At 46.5% G+C, this 23442-nt stretch overlaps 1 protein-coding gene across 2 annotated transcripts in view; it reads right to left on the bottom strand.

The window, feature by feature from the left end:
* Positions 1-6764: 6764 nt before the first annotated feature.
* Positions 6765-23442, bottom strand: part of PRKCH (protein kinase C eta) — a 256636-nt gene continuing 239958 nt past the window's right edge. For both annotated transcript variants that reach the window (XM_053927481.2, XM_024567580.4), the window contains exons 13-14: positions 9510-9653; positions 6765-8066 (exon numbers count right to left, since the gene is read on the bottom strand). In XM_053927481.2, the coding sequence (XP_053783456.1) occupies positions 7920-8066; positions 9510-9653 (291 nt within the window). In that variant the 3' untranslated portion in view covers positions 6765-7919. The remainder of the gene's footprint in view (positions 8067-9509; positions 9654-23442) is intronic.

The raw sequence follows: 23442 nt of genomic DNA, 5'->3' as shown, positions 1-23442 counted from the left end.
GGAGCTGTAAATGACCAGACCGGTCCCTCTCCCTATGGCAGGCACAGGGTAACCCGCACTAAGGAGCAGCCGCTATGATCTCAGCAGCGTTAAATAACAGTAACACAAATGATAATCATTTCTTGTTCATGTAAAACATCTATCAAGGGTTGGCTGAGCACATGGCTCATATTAATAACTCAGGAACCCAGGCTGTGAGAGCCCAGTTGTCATCTCTCAACATGGCCATTCACTGGAGGGAAAAGAGAGTCCCTCTACTGCTTGCACATATGGTACAGCATTCTGCTCCTAGCTCATTGGCTGGGACTATTCAGGTGACCTCACCCGTACTTAAAAGGACCACAACGGGGCTCATACTACACGTCCAGAAATCAGAGAGCTGGAAATATGCGGAGTGTAGTCTTAAAGACCATCCCAATAGCTTTTCACTTATTTGCAGGTAGTGAGAACGTTATCCTGACTCTTCTTGTCCAGTTCACCGCCTCACTTGCTGTGTTACAAGTTTTCGCTCCATTCATCATGCAGCTCACTCTCCTCTGGGCGTGACGGAGCTTGCTCTCTCTGTGCTGGTGCGCAGAGCAGAGTGCCATTCTCCGGGCACAGTCTAATTACGGCTCAGTGGGAGGTCGTCATTCCCCCCATCCAGGGCACCAGGGTCAGAACTCCGGGGCCTCAGACTGCAATTTAATTTTTATGTTTTTGGCATCCACAGCACCCTGCTGTTACATATTCATTCATTGGACCCTAAGATTCAGGATGATTATCTTGCTCCTCATAATGTCCCCGTCATTTGGAAAAAGTTCTGCTAAGCCCTAATGTTTGTTGGATAGATACACATGTTGAATTTACTCTTTGCCTCTGCCTGCTTTTGTCACTCATGCTGTTAAGTCTTGTCCCCCGCATCTCGTCCTGATATAATGAGCTTTTTCAGACTTGAGTACAGGTTGTATTTATTTCTTAAATTTGTTCCAACATAGAGCTGTGAAAGAATACTATTTTTGGAGTCAAAAAGTGTATACTTGACACCCAGCTTTGACTATATCATTCAATAGCACATATTTCTTAAGCACTTACAATGGGCCAGGTGCTGTGGATACAGTTATGGGGAAGACAAGACCACGAGGCCGCCTTACTCTTGAGTGGGTGAATTTGGGCAAAAAAGTATAACCTCTCTGGATTAGAACGTGCATTCCATGAATGCAGGGATCTTTGGGTGTTTTTTTACTCTAGCGTCCCCAGCAGCAAGAACATGCCTGGCATATCAATACATGCTAGCTTAATGAGTGAATGGGTCTCTAAGCTACAGTTTGCTCTTTTCTATCACAATCTCCTGGGACAGCATGTGTAGTTTGAAAACATAGTAGCACTTTATCCCCATTGTCTAATGTTTAGGTTTAATCATGATGTTGATTGTTTGAAATCTAAAATAAAATTAAAGGCGGCATGAGATTTGTCTGTTAATTCCAGGGGAGCTGGGATCGCCCGAGGCTGCAGCACGCGACACTAATGTATTGATCGCCATACTTTGGTGCCATTGTTCACGGAACCAGCTGGGCCACAAGGCAATGAGACTTTGTCATGTATGTTGCTGAAACTCAGCCATGTGAAACCTGTCACATCTCCCCGATTCACGACCAGTCTAGTAACCATCCACAAAGAAAACGTAATCAGGCTTTCCGGATTATTTTTATAACCCCCTGCATAGTCCTAAGGATCGGTCCCCCTTCCGGGACTCTTAAGTTACTGCTCAGGTAATTTTGGTCTGAAGTTTTGCCTGTATTTACCGGCATGCTTCCTGTAACCTATCTAGCATGGGCTATATACCATTCACTGAAACCTTTTGGTCTTGAAAATCTCTTTGAGGAAAAACAAAACGCGGAGCAGAGTTGAGGAATACTGCTTTCTCTTTCATTCACAAATACTCTATTATCAGTCGCTAAAAGAGCCTTCTCTTGAGTTTGAGTTCGTGATCTTGTGCTGATCTTAACTTTAGAAAGCATTTTTCCTCCCCGTGTATGAACAGGCCTAAGAAGTACAAAAGGCAGCCAGGTGTGAAATATTGCTGTGTGATTTTAGGGACAAATGAGTGTGAGCCCGCGGGGCATTTGGGATTTAGCGGGCACGCAGAGGGGTGCGCTAGTGTGTGAAGGACGTACAGAAATGGGCGGGGAGGTGATCCAGGTGAGGGAGATTTTGTGTGTGGCCAGAGTAATATGGGGACTGTTGGTGGAGGCTGATCAACCATATCCCTCCCTCCACTCCCCTTCGGTCAGGAATGCGCAGGCTGGGAGAACCTGAGGGACCATCTGGGTTATTCCTGACACTGCTAGATCAAATGACCCCTGGTTTCTAACTCGAAATGTCTCCAGAGAAGAATCCTGTCTTAACCTTGCAACCCACATGGACATTTGACTACATAATCTTCACTTTGTCTAGCCCAAACTTTTCTGGCTTGGGCCAGACCCTTAGGAGAATGAAACGTCTGTGAGTTGAGAACTGCCGCGGTGGCGTGAGAGAGACAGCGCTGGGAGGTCTGGAAGGCTGGTGTGTGAGCGCAGGGGTACGGTGGCCCAGTTTCTGGGTAGCATACACAGGACTACAGGGTTTCTCGCTTCACTAGAAACCTGCTTCACCTACATGTCTTCGTCTAGGAAAAAAGGCCCTTGGTTCTATTATTGGCTTCAACCCCTTAGGCTGCCAGGCCTGGGAGAACCTCTCCTTTCTGGACTGGCTCACAGGCGTGTGTTGAGTGTCTTACACAGGGGTGTCCAACCAGCTGCCTGCAGCCCGCGTGCAGCCCATGATGCGGTCCAATGCAAAATTGTAAATTTACTTAAAGCATTATGAGATTTTTTTTGTGACTACATGTCATGATGTATTTAATGTGTGGCCTAAGACAACTCCTCTTTTTCTAGTGTGGCCCAGAGATGCCAAAAGGTTGGACACCCCTGGGAGGGTGCTCAGCAGGTATCGGTGTTAGGTTGTGGTCCCTGTGTTATTTGATCAGAAGCGAGTTAAATGTACCTTCAAGTCAAGTCTGGCAGAACAAAAGTATTCTTGAGAGGCTTGAGAGAAGAGCCATTTTAGGGACAACCGTGAGTATTTCTTTTTTTAGGGTGATCAGCACAGTTTTAATACTCCATACGGATTTTGCATTTCAGTCAGGTCAGGATGGGCTCAAAACTTCCTAGAAGTTTTCAAAACGAGTCTCCTGAGCAATCTCTGCAGCCAACTGGTTAGAAAAGTAAGCACCCCTCCAGCTGGAGCTGGCACCGCATCCCCATCGGGTGAGACGGGCAGCGTGAAGACCGTCCCACGTGGCCCACTTTCTGCTGCTTTCACGTGCAGCTTGCCCTTGGTTCTCTGGATAGCTGACAGTGTGGTCATTGGCAGTGACCCAGCGTTTTCCTCAGCCCGGCCCTGGGGAGGGGCCTGACCTAGACTACCCTGGCTAATGACTGCCCTAATAACACGAGGTGGGCAGGTGCTATCCGCACTCCCATCTCACAGATGAGAAGGTTGAGATCCGGGGAAAAGGCTGCCTTTCCCCAAGAACACACAGTAAGTGGCAGACTCAACACACAGGTCTGCGTCCTACTCAAGTCTGTGCTCTTCACCCCATGACCTCTTGCCTCCCAGAGCCACGGTGGCTGGGGTCAGCAGGTTGCTCTGACAGGCGGTCAATGCCAGGGCAAGAGCTGTCACAGGGTGACACTGAAGGTGCAGGAATTCATCGGAGAAACACACGGTGGCTGCCCTATCCGGACCCTAGAAGAGCCTATAAAATAAATACGCAAATCAGGATTCTGTGTCATCTTGGTGGTTGGAAAACTGGCTCATCTGACAGGTTGAGCTCTGAAAATCAAATAGTAGAGGAAGGGAGAGAGCACAGAGCTGACTTGTGCTAGGAAATAAGGAGTGAGGAAGCGGGGAGAGAGGACTGACACGGGCGTGGAGGTGATGGGAGCAGCTGGGACAGGATGAGGCTGAGTGGCACCTAGCTGGGTCTGTGTCAACAAGGGAACGAGGGGAGACTACCAAGCTCCATTTCTAGCTGCACCCTGGCTCGCTCTGTTCATGCCGCAACTCAGTTCAGGAAAACCTGCGACCACAGGGCTTGTTTCCCCTGCAAATGTCTCAGGCTGTATCTGAGTCTTATCCTCAGATGACGTAAAATTAGCAGTGATAGGACCCAATGTGACTCACAGCCAGGGGCGATCACAGTGGGCTGTCTAGTCATTTTAAAGTCAACACAGCCAGATGACACAATCAGGATGACCAAGCCTGGAAGTGAAGAAGACACAATGCTTATGGCGTTGGTCCGTGATATGGTCAAGGCCAACTTTGTGGCTGGAATATGTTCAAGGCAACCTGTACCCGATTAAGATCAGTGAATGGTAAATGGGGTGTTTTATTTTTGTGCTTTGTTACCAAGTTACATCAGCTCTGTAGTTGTAAACACTCAGCTGCCCAGTTAGGCCCCAGGCTACATGTCTTCATCCTGTGACGATGCCCCCGGAGCCAGCAGGGTGGGTGTTGAATTAGTAAAACATGAAGAGGCTCGCTTCTCTGGGAGGGGCGAGGAAAGAACTAGAAACCCCACTAATGCTCCGTGGTTACCCAAGGGTTCATAAGGGTTTACAGGCTAAAGCATGACCCAGACTATTTCCTCCTCCTTGGGGAGGCCCGAGTCCCAGCTGAATCACTCTGGCCTGCCCCAGTTCCTTTAAGGGGGGTTACTAGTGCCAGGCCTTTGACATGCGAATCCTATAATCCCACTGCTGATAAATGGCCCCAAAGACAAGATGACTAGTACTGTCCTGCCCAGTTAGCAGTTCATTTAGCGCTCCCCGCCAATCCCCATGTTCACCATTTTTATTCTTAAAGCCCCACAAAAGTGGGGGAAGTAGAATTGGACTTAATATGAGAACCTCACCAAATTGGGCTATAAAAGTAGGAATTCTGGAGTTAAACCACTAGTCAAAATCCTAATGCTTTCATTGTGTGGCTTTGGACGAGTTGCTTAGTCTTGCTGTACCTCCGTTTCTCCATCTGTACAGTGAAGATGAGGTGCTGAATAAGTAAATGCATTTAAAGGGTTTGTAACAGACAGTAAACATGCACTAAATGTTAGCCATTATTATTAAGTGAAAACATCATTTGCAGTCAAAAGCTGATCAACATCTCTAATCAAATGCTTTGTAGTTATTTTCCTGTCAAATACTGAGTCTGATGTCTAGTGCTGTGTGGAATAATTTGGGAGGGTAGGGATGAATAGGTGTGGGGATGAGAAGTAGCTGTGGGGGGACAGCAGGGTGATAAGACCTGAGGATCTCTAAATATTCCTTATCCAAGAGGAAGGGGAGGGTCAGTGTGAACTCTTGACCTCACGCTGCCAACTGAGCAGGAGGAAGCCAGCGGTTCCAGCAGCAGACTCAGCACCTGCTGATCAAATGGCTCCTGGCCAGTCTGCCCAGGAAGTGCAGGCGGGCCGCCAACCGTGTGATCCTCGGAAGGGATGCAAGGCTTAGGAGAACTGATGAAAGATGTGAAGCCCAGCCCTAACCCTGGAGTAAGAGACTCAGTTTTCAGTAAATATCCTGTACCTCCCCTCTGTCCTCACATATAAAAGAGAAATGAGGAAGAAGCAACGGAAATCCTGTCATAGCAAAACGACTGGCTGATTGGTCTGGAATTATCTTAAAAGAATGGCAGCCCAAACTGACCACGTGGTGTAGTGGGCTTGAGAATAGGTTGTGAAGAGGGAAGCTGCTGAGTGATTACAGGCTCATCAAAGAGGAATGTGGGTCCTTTGCAGGGCTGAGATAATGGATTCTGTAAACACACAGGAGGCATGCTTTATTCTTCATGGTTCTTTACCAGTGGGGGATAAACCACAGCAAGTTAATCAGCCCCACAGAGCAGTAGAAGACCCCGAACTACAAAGTAACTATGAGGGCCAGGGTCCCGAGGTCAGAACAATCCCTCCCTTTCCAGAAGTACTTGGATTAGTACTTCAGAGATTTAGACTCCAGACTAGATTCACTCCTTACCAAGTCTGAAACCTCTGAGCAACGAATAACTCGACTTCTCTGAGCCTCTCTTTTCCTCTCATCTGTAAAACGCACCACAGTACTTACACTGGAAATCGTGACAGAATGGCCTGCCTTACAGGATCTAGTGAAATTATGTGGGTGAGGGTGCCTAGGAATGGCTAGTGCTAAACAAAAAAGTAAAAGGGAGGCTTCCCAGCTATTCTACTCACTCAAAAGTCACTTTTCACCTTGGAATGAGACCATTAGTACTGGCCAGACACCCCTTGCTGGTCTGTAATCCCCCATCCCTTTCATAGTTAGAGGCCACATCCTGGCCAATCAAATGTAAGCAAGGTGACATATGTCCCTTCTCAGAGCACCTCCTCCATCCTTCTCTTCTTTGCCGTGACAACCTTGGAAGCTACATTCCAAATGGCACAGTTATAAGACAGGAGAGGGCCACTGAACTTGCCCTGTACTTTATGTAAATGAGAAATCAATATTATACCCAACTACGGAGAGTTCAAGGGTTAGTCTGTGATAGCCATGCTTAGCAGTCATTACCGTGATTCAGAACAAAGTGTGGTCAGTAAGGGACAGGCCATGTTCATTTAAGGGATGCACAGCAATTATGTCAACCTTTCCTCTCAGATTCACTCCAAGTCAACAATTCTATCCGTTTTGCTCAAAGTTATTATTATCATTGGATATCTACTCTCCTAGTAGACAAATCCTTCTAGGCAAGAAATTTTTTTTCTTTTTGCTACAAAATGCTTTTATTTCCATCCAGACAATGTTCTGCAACTCAGTATATACGTACATATTATAAGGTCCTTCTTTAATAAATGTCCTGTTTACAAGCACTGTTTCTAATTATTAAAATGCTTATGGAACAAATATCGTTGTCTCTTAAAACATAATTTAAATAAACTGCTAATGGGTAAGCCATAAGTCTGGTCACTGACGTGAGTGGCGTGCGATTCTTCACGGAGGAGTGCGGAGCAATAACGACACATTGCCCCGCGGTGACATTTCACGAGTCAGCAGGCAGCACCTCTAGTTCACCTGCTGCTTCTGTGGATAGTTGCTTTTGTGGCAGTGAGCCTTGTGTGAGAAAGAGTTAAGTGCAGACAACGAAGTATGACATAGGCAACGTGGAGAGGCATTTCACAACGCAAACACCATTCAGGTAAATTAAGGAACAGCACAGGGAAAGCTTGCTGAACGCAGATCTGTTTACACGATGCCACTGGGCACCCACCATTGCGGCACCATCCCTCTGGGCACTCAATAAATATCAAGGTAAGGATAAGAGAATAAACTGGAAAGTTGTCTTGGTGCCCAACATCTGCTTTCAAGACGGGGCTTTAGGTTACGAATTTTTTGCATACCGCTTTCTGTTCGGAAAGCCATCCATTTCCTTATCCTTAGATTCTTCATTAGCATTTGACAACCTCTTGCCAGTATTAGGAGCTCATTGGCTTAAAGAAGAGCACAGACAGGTCCATACAAAGTCTTGGTTTGTCTCTTGAAGCAAAAAGCCTGTTTATCCCAGAATATTTTCTAGGACCTAGTTTATTCTTCACACCAACTGTCCTTTTGGTTCCTTTTAAGATCCCAAGCCCGAAACGGCCAGGGAAACTCATAGTTGAACAGTATATTTCTTCATGAAATCTCACGTCAGTGCCAGCTCTGTCCAATGCCGTGGCTCCCTCAGGACTGGAACCAGTGGTCTTGAAGTTCCGTCTTCAGAGTTCACCCCCGCTCCCTGACGTTCAGGTTCTTGTTCTAAGGCTGATGCTGGGGAGTTCCCCACAAGGACAATCCCTGGAAAATCTGGATCCCCTTGTGATTCTCATGCCATCCCTCTTGTTCCCCATTGGGCTAAGGTTGTAATTCTGGAGACACAAAGGAAAAGTTTCTAAACTCATCCTGGTTAATCATAGGAAGATGTCCCTCATCAATTGGCGTTAAAACTGGCTCTTCTTTTATGAAGTCAGGGTCAAAATTACTGACGTCTTCTCGGGATTTCTGTCAAAAGGAAACAAGGGTTAGACTGTGCACCTGAGACTCACTCCCCTTCCACGGGGCTGAGCCCGGTGAGGTCGGAGAACTGCTCTGCCACTCACTCTGTAGCATTATTTACAGTTATAACAATTATGATTAAACAGTGTTTTATAGTGAACCTACAGCATTGTGTATTATTATGGCATTTGGTAACCACCAATTCACTAACCCCATGAAAATCTTGCTGAGTAAGGCCAGCCCGAGGCCGGGAGGCTAAGGAATCAGTCTGGTGACCTGAAACAGCCAACTCGCTCACGCTTCACTCTCCATTTCACCGAGGCGCCACTTCTCGGCAGGCCTTACAGAGAGGCGTTCAAGCTCATATTTGTCAACAGAGGCTGAGTTCCCACTTGCTGCACTTACTGTTTGTACCTAGGTCTATGTGCTTGAAGAGATTTTCTTGAAAGACTTCTTGAAAACACTGAGTTTAGGGAACAAACTGCCTCTCGATTCACTGACCTGTGAGATTCATTATGCCCAGCTAGGAAAGTCTTGGGTTGTCCCAGAGAAGCTGGCAGGTGGATGCCCATTACAAGCAGTGGCTTTACCTTTGGGTGCCTGGTGTCCAACCCAGCAGGCTATTGTAGATTAAGCTAGTTGTGTGTTTGGAAATGTTAGCATCTTACAAGCTATGCTGAAAGATCATTTCTACTACTGTTAGACCTCACTTCTCTCACCCAAGTCCATGATACTTTTCTCCCCACCTTTGGAGCACTCCTTAGCCCCCTAACTCTTGATCTACTACTAGCCCAGCATTTCTGCCTTCCTATGTGGAGCTCTTGAGCCACAGCTAAGGAAGAGCCTACGTCTCAGACCAAGAGCTGGACCACCCTCAGGAAGAGGCCCCCACCCAGCGTGGGGAGATACCTCTGGTGCTCCGGGTACTTCTCCAGTCAGAAGGGACTCTCCCTGTCGTGGCCTAAGCTCTTGGCTATAGTAGCTGCTACACACCCAGACTCTCCAAGCCGAGGAGTGAGGCTTGGAGAGGTGAGTAGTATTTCACACCACCTGTATTTCCCTGGGGGCTTGGGAGAGGTGCCCTGACTAAGGAACATAAAGAAACTGGCTTAAGAATGATGACTTTCTCAGTTAGCCAAACTCTTTTGGAGAAACCTGGAAAGTTTCGGTCTCCTTAGGCACCAGGAAACTGTAACTTAGGTTAAGGGAGAATGCGGCCAAGGCAAGGAAGGTGGAAACTTCGTGAAAAGTGACCTGGGCACCCAGAGCGGTGTTGGCTCAGGTGCACGGAGCCCAGCCTCCCCCGAGGTGAGGCTGCCCTGCCAAGCGTCAGGCTGAGCTTCTGGTCCGGTTATTCCATAGGACACCATCCAGCTGCTCGACAGACTGTGGTGGGACACTGACATTTAAGAAAGAGCAAAGTCTACCGTGAGGGTCTGGGACACTTACGATTCGGGGTCTGAAAGGCGGTTCAAGCTGGCGATGGTTCAGCTGGGCCCAGTCTATTTCCTTAAAGAAAGGATGTCTTAAGATGGCGTGCTCACCGCCCTGAGTCAGGCTGCCCAAGCGCTTGGTAGGGTTCTTGGTCATGAACTGAGAGAGACGGGGAGAAAGGGCGTCAATCATTCGGTCATATACGACAAGTACATCACAGGGTGGTAGGCGTCAGCGCTGGCAGAGGGGCCCGTGGGAAGCTTCCGGGCTGATCTTGCTTAACTAGCTGAATTTTCCACACCGCGGGCAGCAGAGCCAATGTGAATCCCCCTCACAGCACAACTGCTTGTGTTTTTACGGCCTTCCCCACTTCCATTTCAGATGTCGCCGCTAAAATGAAGCTGAGGGGCTCAGTTTCATTTTCTGTAAGTAGCATGCCTTTTTATTTCCTCTTTGAAGAAAAGAAACTCTTTATAAAGTAGTGAGCCTTTCTGCAGCTCGGCAGTTGTAGACGGCCTACATCTCATGAATGGGGCTACTTTTAGGAACAGCTGTGCCATTTTTCTGGGAGACCCGACCAGCCAGCCGGCCGTCCCGCTCTCTGAGAAGACCGCAGGGAGAAGAGTGAGAGCCATTCTTTGGAAGGGCTCTGTGAAGAAGCCGCAAGGGTCAAAAACGTTCTGTGTTCTGGCTCTAGGATAAACAAAGTCGACCACTTTTCTTTATGCAACAAAGATACCATAGTTTTAAGTGAAAAGTTGTTTTTTTTTTTCAAGATGCTCCCTTCTGCCCTGTCCTTCCATTCTGAAATGTTTAATGGCTGAGAATCTTGCTACGTGGGCCAAAAACTAAACTAAGCATTGCAACACATTCAAGCAATGTGTGTATATAAATCTTCTGTACTTATATCAGCTGGGAAATTTCCTTGGGGTGGTGCTCCTGTCAAGGTGTTTTGGGTTAAATTTACTTTCACAAAATGGCCAATAAAAGGTGTTTTGATCACATCCTAACCAAGGACTATATGGCCTAATTTACTTTTCCTGGCCAGAATGTGATTTTTGGATTTCAAAAACACTAAAGTTAATTTAATTACCTCCCTCCCTTTTAAAAAAATATTTGTTTTCCTCCATAACATTTTTTAAAGATTTTATTTGTTTATTTTTAGAGAGAGGGGAAGGGAAGCAGAAAGAGAAGGGGAGAAATATCACTGTGTGGTTGCCTCTCACGTGGCCCCTACTGGAGACCTGGCCTGCAACCCAGGCATGTGCCCTGACTGGGAATCGAACTGGTGACCCTTTGGTTTGCAGCCCACGCTCAATCCACTGAGCTACGCCAGCCAGGGATAATTTCCCATTTTTAAAAGAAAATTGCCTTGGATAATATGTTTTGTTTTCAGTTTTAAAGTTAAATCAAGTTATCTTTGAACAAGTTCATGACAACTTATGACAGCCCCTGAGCACCCCTTTCGAAGTTTGATTTATGAATACAGGACAGAAGTAATTCTGTGTTCATAGAAATTGCTTTGGAGCGGGGTTTCTAGGGTCAGTAAAAAGGCAATCCTGTGGAAGGTACAGACATGATAAGGTGGTGTCTGAGGTGGCCCTCCTGCTACGCTAGGTGTCCACAGCTGCGAAGCCTCCAGTATTGCCTCAGCTGAAAATGATTATATGGAGGAAAGAGGCAGCAGCAGAAGTCCCCAAGCAAATCTGACAAGATAGGCCTCATAACATGCTGAAAACGTTTCAGTGGGAACCAATGAAAAAATGAAGACATGCATGGGGTTTAATGCATCTCCCCCTGCCTAGTGACTAGCCGTGGAAGGCCACAGGTGTGCTGGATTGGAAGTGGAACTCCGAGGTCCAATCCGAGCAGCGAGCCCTCCAGGCACGTACGAGTGGCCAGCGTGGGTTTGGGAAACATGCATCTCATAACTGACTGAGTCCTGTGAGAGCTGCGAGTTCATGCTGCTTGGGCTCCCTGGAGGTTGGGAGTATTAATATTACCAACTCAGAAAGGAAAGGGAAAATACACAAAAGAAACAGGAAGATTCTCTCCTTAGGAAAGTCAGTGGGATACAATCCCTAATGGAAGATCAGTGTCTATTCTAAGAACTAACTACCATATTTTGTCATGAATAACGTGCACTTTTTGCCTAAATTTTTTTTGGGGAAAAATAAGGATGCACATTGTATGTGGGTATAATGATTACATACCGTGGGTATAATAATCCATGTGTATAATGCACACAAAACTTGGGTGCCCATTATACACAGCAAAATATGGTAACAAAATACTGTGCTTCAAAAAACTCAAGATACAAGGATGGGAAAACAGATCCAGGTGGGTTGTGGGAAATTCCCAGGCCTGCCAATGATGCTAGCAGAGGATAGCTTGTGAATGTGTGGGCACAACCTGTTCTTCTGGGCAAGAGGAACAGTGCATGGCTCTCAATGCCAGAGTGGCAGAAATGCCAGTGTCCGAGAGACTTGGCCCATTCTTCCCTGCTCTGGCACCGATGCCAAGCTCCCACGGGGCACTGGGGAAAGGTATTGCCGAAGGAAAAGTAGGCCAGATCCTGGCTGCTCCTCCTCTAAAAACGGCATCCCTATAAATGGAGACAGGTAGAGTAACCCTTTCGCTAGCTCAATACTTTCTCTTCCAGGTCTGATAAATCCTTTTGAGTAAGCAAGCACTACTGTTTTGACTTTTAATATTTTGTTGTAAGCCCTTAGAATGGCCATCCTCCCCTTAAAATTTAATTCAGTTCAACTTACAGAAGTTTACAAGTGTTTACTGTGTGCAAGGCAGTGCATCAGGCCTCGTGTAGACAGAGAGGACAAGGACAGTGGGGGTGGCACGAGGATGAAGGAGCTGATCAAGAGAAGGGGCAGAGGCAAGCACACTTATCCACAACACGCGGCTGGATGAAATGGGGAGAGAGCAAAGTGCTGCGCGAGCTTTGAAGAGGGACCAGGCAAACAGCATTGGTGCTGAGAAGGCAAGTAGTGGCCTCACGGGACAGGTTACACTGGACGGAGATGAGGCAGATGAACAGAACGAACACAGGCACAGCTGTCTTCCTCCTTCACGCCTAACACAGCACAGCTGCACAGATGGCTGCCGAAGCCTGCTATGGGGGTGGAGAAGTGCGCGGCCTGCTGTGGTTGGCACGTGGGGATGGTTGAGGAACCAGGGGGCAGACTTGTCACTCACAGATGAAGCTGTGAGTGACAAGAGCTGCCCTGTGATTTGGGAGATGACTCTTGCCCAGGGTGATGAATACAGCCTGAATGGAGAGGTCAGGTATTGGTGGCGGCTGAACAGTTGAGGAGGTTGAGACAAGAGCTGAGAAGACGTGACAGCTTCGGAAACCAGCAGTGTCTGCTTAGTGGGAAGGAAAAGTTGGGAGCAAGTCCTGCAGGGCCCGTGGAAGAACAAATAAATACAATCCATGTGGCCGGGGTGAAGTGGGAACGAGAGAGTTCAAGGTCACAGGGGCTGTCCTTATGGGCCAGCTGACAGTGCGGTGGTGTTGGGTAACAAATAGGTAACAAGAGGAGCAACAGATTAACTACGGTGGGTAGTATTAATATTAATGGAGGTAGTAGCAGTAGCAACAGTATTTTATCAGAGAAAGAAAACAAAAACATCTAACATTTCTCAAGACCTATAGTGTGCAGATCTGGGAGGCTGATGAGCTCAGCTTTGGATTTCAGGGGCACATCCATCCACATGGAGATGACTGGCTGTGCAAATCTGGGGTGCAGCCCAGGTTAGAGCTCTAACTCTGAGATGTCAACATTTGATGAGAGAGCAAGAAGAGCTAAAACTCGAAGGGCAGGCAAGATTACAGAGAGGGAGAGGGAGTCTAAAACTCAGACCCGTCCCAGGCCTCAGACATTGTGTCTGGCCTGTAGAGTGTGTTTTAAAATACTTTTAATTACTTGCCAAACATTTAAAAACTAGGAAATGTCTCATCACATAAAAGTCAACTTTTCCAATTTCTCTTGGAAAAGGGGATTTTCTGGAACACTAAGACCTGTATTTCTTCTCGATTATAAATGGCCTGGAATTGAATAGAGGTGTCCTCTTTAGAGGGGACAGACGAGCCCTGGTCAGCCACATGTCCCACCACAGCTGGCTGGCTTTGCTCACTGACTTTGTAGGGCTCCTGAGCCCTGGCACGGGGTGACAGAAAGGCCAGGGTGGCAGCGGGAGGGGCTCATGGAGCAGCGAGAGGAGACCGAATACCCTGAAACAGACACCAGGACAGGGACCGTGTCGAGGAGGGGGTTGTAGCCTTGCTCTGATTGTCCCCCTTCCAGAGATGCGCAGGTCACGAGGACAGGCACCAGTAGCCCCCGGAAGTCGTCTTCAGGACAGAGTGGAAGAAGTGTGCAGGGTTGGGGAGCGAGGAGCTGCTGCCCCAGGCCAGGCACAGGACTCACCTCAACACCCGGTCCTGCCGCCTAATGACATAACCCTTTTACAGAAAACTTTATTTGCTTGTATCCCTCATGGGACACAAATGCCAAACAAGTTAACCATGTTTGAGCAATCACTTGTCTGTGTCTAAGGTCACGCTTAAAATTTGCCTCACCTCAGCTGACCTTCCTGACTGTGGTCCAAAGGAGAAAGTCAGCCAAGGAGGAAAATAAAGTGACCTCATGAAAGATTCTGGTCACATTTACTGAAGGAGGCAGAATGTTTTCTAGGGTCAGTAAGCACTTTATAAGCTGCAAAGAGTGAGGAGGCCAGGGTGGAAAATCTGATTCTACCCCAAGTATAAGCCTCACGCTGCCTGGGGAGCAGGGGCAAGAGAGGGATCAAGAATGTGGGGACTCATTTTGGACCCCCCTCTATGGCCGGCCCCTCGCCCGCGTTCAGGTGGAATTTAACTGGAGGCTACCGCAGGAATAGAGGCACACCCGGCCTGAGAATGAGGAACCTGACAGCCCCTTCAAGGCTGCAGTGGTCTGACCACAGGAGAAAGCAGTCAGCCATGGGCCTTCCCAGAGGAAGTTCTACAGTGAAATGTAGGCTTTAGGGTAGGTTTATACAAGAATGTCCCAGGAAGCCTGCTGTAAGCTAGGGAAAGATGGGTAAGAAATAAGAGCCCCTCTGATCCAGAGGGCACCAAGGTTAACTGGTTAGGCTCTGTAGTCCCATGATCTGTGTCTCTTTACCCGTTCTGTTGCAGATGAGCTGTGTGAACTTGTATAGATTTCTTAACTTCTCTGGGTCTCAGACTCCCCAACTATAATATGGAGATTTGTCTGTGCTTCAGAAGGTTGCTATGACAAGTAAATGAGAACCAGTATAATATGCCTGTCACACAAGAAGCCCTTGATAGATGTTCTTAACTGTAGGCATCTCATTAAACCAATTGGAAATCCACCCTGGTCTACCCAAAGGCAGGAGCATGGCCTGAGAGACTAAAATCTGGGGTTGGCCTTGACCCCAGGCTCATCTGGCTCTCCCTGCTCCACCACTTTGAAGCCAGTAGAGAGAGAACAAGGCCTGTTCCTGCTTTCACAGCCCCAGGCTCCAACAGCCAGGTGGTAGTCCTGGTCTCTGGAAAACCATTTATCTGAAAGTACAGATTTCTAAAGACAATCTTAAAACAAGAGGACAAATAGGTCTCAACGTGAAGTTGTATCCGCTTTAACAGCAGAAGGGGATAAGGAATGCGGGAGGAAGCTTGGGGTGCAGCAACGTCTTTGTCAGTGGGGTGTCAGGCAGGGCACGCCAGAGTCTCGTGGGCTCTGCCGCATATGACGAGGCCCTGGTTTTGAGTTGTTGGGTGTCCCGCAGCACAGAGTTTAAACTAACCCTGTGTAACAACGTATGGAGGTAACAGGATCCAAGTCTGCTTTGAAACTCTTTAAAATGAAGGCAATGGCTAAAAGTGTTTTTTCCTCTTTCAAAATCTATTTCATTTCAGAGGAAGAGGACTAGTTATGTAAATAGAGCAATCAATCTAATAAGATTTTCTTCCAGGATGGAGAACACACTGTATTTTCTACCTAATTGTTGGATTTGGCTGTTGGGCAAACAAAATGACCTTCTCCTTTCATTCAATTTCAGACAAAAGAGCAGAGAGAGCTAGCGAGCCAGGAGGGAAGGGATCTGTGCCACAGGACGTTCCCATCAATATTCCTGGGGACACTCCAAAATGGGAGGAAGGCATTGTATGGCTCTACAGAGTCCTGGGGAAGGAGCGCCGAGAAAGGGCACAGGACACAGAACAGTGTGGTTTGTGGCTGTGATGGCCAACCTCGACATGGGCGTACAACACGAGGCTGACCAAACGCATGCTTGTGTGTGCATGTTGCAGCCACACGTTGTCTGTCTTTTGCCACCGTCGCAGGCAGTCTGACCTATTTAGGAAGACCAGTCACCAACCTTTTCCTTTCCCCCCGCTTCATGCACGGACACAAGAATGACCTGTGCCGGCCTGGGGCTGTGGTAAGAGGGACAAGGGTAGACATGTGTGTAAGCTGATAGCGTGGGAGGAGAGAGACACTAGGGCTTTGACTTGGCGCTGGTAAGTCACTTTTCCATAGGGGAAGGCAGAGACAAACATGTCAAGCTAAGGTGAGGCTGACAGCAAACCCTGGGGGCAGGATGGAGCTTGGGGAGGGAGAGAACACATAATGGATTTTTAAAATAGCTCTCAGGAAAGAGACTGTAGTCTTCCCAAGGACAGGTCATTGTGCAGAACGGTGTTGCCATGGAATAGTGGAGGAGCGAGAGCAGGAGCGCTGCTCTGGCTTGTTCAGATGGGGTCTGAGTGGAATACCCTAGGCTGCACAGCTACGGCAGGTCACCCTGCCGCTCTCAGAGCGCGCAGGGTCCAGACGCATGCTGGTCTGGGCAGGGAGCAGCTGTTGGAGCAGGAAAAGGAATGGTGTAGTCTTTACTTATTTTTTATTTTTTAGCTACAGTTAACATACAATATTGTTAGTTTCAGGTATCCAACCCTGCAGTTGGACATTTACATATCCTTACAAAGCCATCATCCTGACAGTCTAGTATCCCCCTGACTCCATGCACAGTTACTACAATACAGGGGTGGGCACAGGAAGGCTTATGGTTGTGAGTGCGCAAAACAGAGTTTATTCTTGTACTGTTATTCGTTATTGTAATATTCTCCATACAAATAACTGTAAACCTACTCTGGCCTATCTATATTATTCACCATATTCCTTATGCCATTCTCTGCATCCCCATGACTATTTTGTAACCGACAATCTGTACTTCCTAATCCCTTCACCTTTTTCATCCAGCCCCCAATGTACCTCCCACCTGTTAACCATCAATTTCTTCTGAGTTTATTACTGTTTTGTTTATTAAGTTCCACATCCAAGTGAAATCATATGGTACTTGTCTTTCTCTGACATGTTTTACTCAGCATAATACCCTCTAGGTCCATCCATGTTGGCACAAAGGGCAAGGTTTCATTCTTTTTTGTGGCTGAGTGACATTCCACTGCATGTATGTAACGTGTCTTCTTTATCCATTGGTCTTTTGATTGGAGCATTTAATCTATTTACATTTAAAGGAATTATTTATAGGTATGTAGTCATTGCCATTTTATTAATTGTTTTGATTGTTTTTCTGTTCTCTGTTCATTTCTTATTATCTTGCTCTTGTCTCTTGGTGACTTTCTGTACTATTGTGTTTGGATTCCTTTCTCTTTAGTTCTTGTATAAAATCTTATAGATTTTTGGTTTGTGGTTACCACATGTTTCATATATTTCAAACTGTTTATAGCAGTCTATTTGAAGTTGACAGTTGCTTAACTTTGAACATATTCTAAAATCACTACCATTTTTACTTAACCGCCTCCCCATTTATGTTATCATTTTGTACTTTTGTGTGTGTGTTTGTGTGCATCCCTTCATTTACTGTTGTGATCACGCATTATCTTCCCGCCTTTGCCTTTTAACCTTTGTACTAGCTTTACAGTTGGCCACTGCTTTTGCTAAGTGGTTGCTTTTGTCAGTGAGCATTTCCCCCCATAATTTCTTATTCATATTTTTAATCTTTTCTATGTAAAGAAGTCCCTTTAACATTTCTTGTAATACTGATTTAATGGTGATGAATTCCTTCAGCTTTTTGTCTGGGAAGCTTTTTATCTCTCCTTATATTCTAAATGATAGCTTTGCTTGGTTACAGGTCTTTGCTTTTCATCACTTTGAATATTTCATGCCACTCCTTTCTGGCCTTTACAGTTTCTGTTGAAAAGTCAGCTGACAGTTTTATTTCAGGGACTTCCCTTGTAGATAACTGCTTTTTTTCTTGCTACTTTTAAGTTTTGCTCTGTCTTTAACTCTTGTTATTTTCATTGTGTTGTGTTTTGGTGTGGACCTCTTAAGGTTCATCTTGTTTGGGACTCTCTGTGCTTTCTGGACTTGTATGTCATTGCTTTAACCAGGCAATGGAAGTTCCCAGTTATTTCTTAAATAGGTTGTCAATCCCTTGCTCTCTGTCCTCCTCCTGGTATCCCCAGAATGTGAGTGTTGGTGTGCTTGATGTTATCCCACAGGTCCCTTAAACTATCTTTATTTTTTTCAATTTTGTTTTCTGTTTGCTGTTCTGATTGGGTGTTTTCCACCACTATGTCTTCCAGGTTGCTGATTCCATCCTCTGCTTCGTCTAATCTGATATTGATTTCAATTTATTCTTTGTTATTGTAGTCTTCATTTCTAACTTGTTCTATTTTATGGCTTCTATCTTTTTGCGGAGGTTCTCACTGAATTCATCTGTTATTCCCTTAAGTTCATTGCTCATGCATATAAGCTGTGTTTTGAACTCTGTATCTGGTAGATGGCTTGTCTCCATTTTATTTAGTTCATTTTCTGGAATTTTTGTCCCGTTCTTCCATGTGGGACATATTTGTCTCATTTTGGCTGACTCCTTGTGTTTGTTTCCATATATTAGATCTGCTACATCTCCTTTCTTAACAGTGTGGCCTTAAGTAGTAGGTGTCCTGTGAGGTTCAGTGGCACAGTCTCCCAGGCGACCTGAGCTGGGTGTCCTTTGTGTGGGTTGGTGTGCCCAGCTGTTGTGCTGTGCCTTGATTGATGTTTGATGTTAGTGGGAAGGACTGACCCTCAGGCTGACTGGCCGTGAGGACTGACCATGACTCCAGCTGTCAGTTGTGCAGGGTGCGGGGGAGGCGGCAACCCCACGTTGTGGGGGGGCTAACCCCACAGTGCGGGGGAGGGTGCTAACCCCATGGTTCAGGAGTCACTTTAGCAGGGCTCCGGTGCCAGCCAAGTCTGCCCTTCAGGGGTGTCATTTGTGGAACTGGTTGGGTGGTACTCTGGTGTGGTTTGAAGCTGGCCACCAGGTATGTTGGTTCTAGAACCTCTTCGAAAAGGTTCCAGGGTAGGCCAAGGTCAGCCACTGTTTGTGCCTGGCTTAGGGCCACCTGATAGGAGGTACATAATGATATGGGGTTTGTTTCTGCTTGTTCTTGGCTCAAAGGTGCTTGGGAGAGGCTACGTTGTGAACTGAGGCTGGCTACTACTAGTGCCAGGCTTGGGACCCTTCGGGGGGTGCCACCATGTGAGCTGAGGTCAACCATTATTTGTGCCAGGCTTGTGGCCCTTTAGTTGAAGTTAATTTTCCAAGTCAACACTGGCCACAGCTGACAGCAGGCTCGGGGCTACCTAATAAGAGTTATGAGCAGCTACTAGTCTTAATTTGCATTGAACCAGGCTTAGGGCTTCTTAGCAAGAGATAAAAGGCACACTGAGGCCAGCTACTGCTTATCTGGGGTTTGAGAGATTTTAGGAAAGTCTGCAGCATGAACTGGGGCAGCCTGCCTGTGAGGAAAAGCCACTGGAAATGGCTTAGACAGATGTATGAATTGTCTGGGGCAGGGTCTCAGGGAATCAGTGTGGTGAACTCGTTAGCCAGGTTAATGGGGATTAGAGATTTGGCAGCCAACTGCGCCTACTGTATGGGTCGGGGGAGGACTCAGCAAAGAAACAACGGTGCCTGCCACGGCTTCCGGCCTGGGAGAGAGCTGTCCTGACACTAGGCAGTTCAGTTTCTCCCTTGTGTCCTTGGCACTTTTTGATCTGCTGTCCCTGGGCTGGAGCTCAGAACTAGTATTGGGTTGGCCAAAAAGTCCATTCAGTTTTTTTCTGTAAAATGAAAGACATTTTTCATTTTCACCAATAACTTCATTGATTTGGATATATGGAGTATGTTGGCTATCTCCCGCTGTTGGCTTCTAGTGGGGAGAGGCCAGGGGTGCTGCTAAACATCTTCCAGTGCATAAGACAGCCCCACAGCAGAGAATTATTTGGCCAAAATGTCAATAGTACCAAGAAACTTCACAAACCACTTTTGACACGTTTGATTAGTCACAGAACCTTCTCTATACACTGCACAAAACTTTTTTTTTGTTGCAGTTGCATTTTTACCTTTCTTGAAATAATAAAGCACAATACTCAGAAAATGTTGCATATCTTCTTCCATCTTCCATATTAAATGGCTGCACAAAAATTCACCAATTTTGATAAGGTTTTAAAAAAAATGCACACTGATATGACAGCTGTCACAATACAATCTAACAAAATTGTTTTGAATCAAGTTAAAGACAACTGAGCACTACAAGAGCCATTGTACAGAAAAATTAAAAACTTTTTGGCCAACCCAATAACTTTGTGAGTAAGTCCCTCAGAAGGATTGCCTAGGCCCTGGCTCGTGTGGCTCAGTGGACTGAGCACCAGCCTGTGAACTGAAAGGTCACTGGTTCGATTCCTGGTCAGGACACATGCCTGGGTTGTGGGCCAGGTCCCCAGCTGGGGGCGTGTAAGAGGCCACTGATTGTTTCTCTTGCACATCGATGTTTCCCTCTCTTTCTCCCTCCCTTCCCCTGGTAAAAGCACAGCATTTACCTACTCTACCATCTTGACCAGAAGTCCAAATATTACACCATCCCTCTTGTTAAAGGATCTTACTTGAAAGTAACTTTCTTTTGGATTCTCCCCAAAACAGTGTTTGAAAAATCAGCTCTAATGGTCTAGAGTTGGATTCTATGCATTATTCCAGTCCCAGTTTTTCTTCCACTTCCTCTGCCTCCTCCTGGCTGACTACTGTGGTTGCTCCCTTGAGTGCTCCAACCTCTACCAGGAGGGGAGTAGGAAATAGAGAGGCTCAAACTCAATACTGCTCTGACCAACTTCCTGGTGATAGGTGTAGGACAGATGTGGCAAAAAAGATCTTTGGGGTTCCCTCTGTGTTAAGGGGCAAACAGAACTCCTGTAGACAACGTGCAGATGATGAAATCTGGTATGTGTGATGACAGATAAACCCACACACGTACACACACACTTCAATTTCTATAAAGCTTAGGAACAAAAGCGCTCTATAATCTCCTTCTGATGCTAAGTTTACAATGCCTCCCGAACTGACAAAGGTGACTCAGGAGAACGTACCAAACTCCTTTCGCCAATCTGGCCACCTGTGTGAGCTCAGAAGCAAGGGCATTAACTTCACCTGAGTCAGCGCTGAGCCTCGTGATTTTTTCCAGGAGATGATTTAGCACAAAAGAACACTCACCTCAGCGGCCCTCGCCTTCCTAAGCTCGCTGTAGGCAAAACGCAGTGCAACCACGGAAGCTCTAAGAAAACTATACATTTTCTTCTGTCATGGTTATTAGCACTTTGGGATGATTTGGCGCCAGTTTAGGCAACTCAGTCAATAGAAATCATTTATTCCAAAACCAAGTAAAAAAACAATATCATCTTTAAGGTCAGAAATCTGGAAAGCCTATATCTGTTCTTTACACAAATGTAAATACCTTTTCTGTGTTAATTTCGGTGGCTGCTGTGAGCTTTTATAATCTATTCTGTGGGAGTGGGGGTGGGAACTGTTTGCTTTCGGAGCATGCACATGTGAGCATTTGACATGTATTGTATGTTTAAGGGGAAGGTGAGAAAGGAGAGACAAAAGGGCTGGCAAGGAAAGTAGGCTATTGCATTTTTTGGAGTTTGGAGCACATACTATGGTTATGTTTAGTTGTAAGGCTCACTGGTTAATGAGTTGAGAAATTTTTCCAAGTAGAAGTCCTGGGCTGAAAACTGTGAACTGCTCCTCCTGATTCTGTGTCCCTGGAGAGTGTTCTCAGGCCAGTGGCTGCCCCTTGTCCATGTCTATATGAAATGTTTGGACACCCACACACGAAGAACTCAAAAGCCCACTATCGCAGGGTGGCGGCAGAGGTGACAGTTGGGAGGGCCAGGGTAAGGAAGTCATATTGGGTTAGGAGTCACGCTGGGCAAGACATTGGTGCCCCTCCTGTCCTACCGCTTTCTGTGGAATGCTGGACAAGAGCACCCCTCACCCTGAACTCATGGCACTCACTGACACTGTCATACCCCACAAAGGCCTGAAGGCTTCATAACTCTATGGGATGTTATTTACTATAAGTGGTTATCCAAATGGCTTCTACAGATATGGAATAATACCTTCCATTTAAAAAGGTAGGGAGGAATTCAGAAAGCATTTTTTTTTTTAAGAAAAAATATAAAAGGCCAAGGAGAATACTCGGCAGACACCAATTTCAGTCCTGACATCATGTTCCAAAGAAAAGATCAGGAAATTTCAGGAAGCCAATTCGGGGTGACCTGTCACAGAGAGGTGGTGGTGAGAGCGGATGTGAAGGGCTGGCGGGGAGACCTTGGCCCTCCTGCCTCTCAGCGGGAAAGGCAGACCCGGCCCAGCAGAGAAGAATTGCACAGGGTCACCAGGGCAGCAGCTTGGGGCCAACTGCACCGGTGAGAGCCTTCCTTCTCTGTTCCCATTTGTTTGTTAAAAATCCTTCTTTGGGGTACACTTAGGTACTCAACTTGGGGGTTGAAGGGACACTTCTTGAGAAGGTATGGAAACTATTCATGGGTGGTAAAAAAAATAAGTATGCTGAAACCACTGATTAATTTTGTCTGTAGCATAAAAATGACCAGGTTGATAGAGACGCCCAGGCCAGGGCCTGGTGGAGACTCTTCCTGGGAATCAAAGATGTAGCCAGATCCATTGTTATGGAAATACTTCGCAATAAATTCAAAACGAAACTTAAAAAATGACATAGCTACATCCATGGCGCACATCATTTTTTCCTCTTTGTATATATTTACATTGTTAAACCATCTTGTTTCATCCCTGCAGGCGAAGTTCACTTGTCTTACACAGTCTACATATGTGCACGTGTACGCACACTTTGACTCCTATGCTCATTTTTTAAAATTTACCATTTATGGACATGCTCAAACACACGTCAGTACGTGCCCACCTCCCAGCCCTGACGATTACTGACCCGTGCCCAGTCTTGTTTAATCTGTTCCTCCCTGCCACCCCTGGACTACTCTGGAAAAACCCCAGGCATTTCATCTGTGACTACTTCAGTCTATTAGACCCAGAGTGACCTTTGAACTATGAAAGAATAATTCAGTCATTCCTGCTTGCTTGCAGTCTTTCAATGACGCACATTTGCACTTCAGGTAAAGGTTACACTCCTTCACATGGGCTCTGGTGTCCCTTGAGTCGTTCTGTCCCACCCCCACCATTGCCCCAAACATGTGCTGGTTACAGGTCAGCCACAGACTTACTCAAAAGGGCTTCTCCTTCCTCAAGACCATTGCACACTTGTAGGCCTGACTGACTCCCCTGCAGCCTCTGTTCTCAGCTGAAATGTCATCTCCCCAGGGTGGCCTCCCGTGACGGCCTAGATTGGTCTGCCTGCTACATATTCTCAAAGCACCTCGGACTTCTTCCTTATTGCATTGTAAGAATATACGTAGTTATTTGTAGAATTTCTTTTGTAAACATGTCTTCCCACCCCAACTGGACTGTAAATTCCATGAACACAGGGATGATGTCTGTCTTGCACATCTCTGCACGCCCAGCCCCTTGCACGTGGGCACAGCCG

This window comes from Desmodus rotundus, chromosome 7 (genome assembly GCF_022682495.2).
Source record: "Desmodus rotundus isolate HL8 chromosome 7, HLdesRot8A.1, whole genome shotgun sequence".
NCBI classification, from domain to species: Eukaryota; Metazoa; Chordata; class Mammalia; order Chiroptera; family Phyllostomidae; genus Desmodus; species Desmodus rotundus.
Note: the sequence above shows the minus strand (reverse complement) of the source record. Positions and strands in the feature narration are given on the sequence as shown.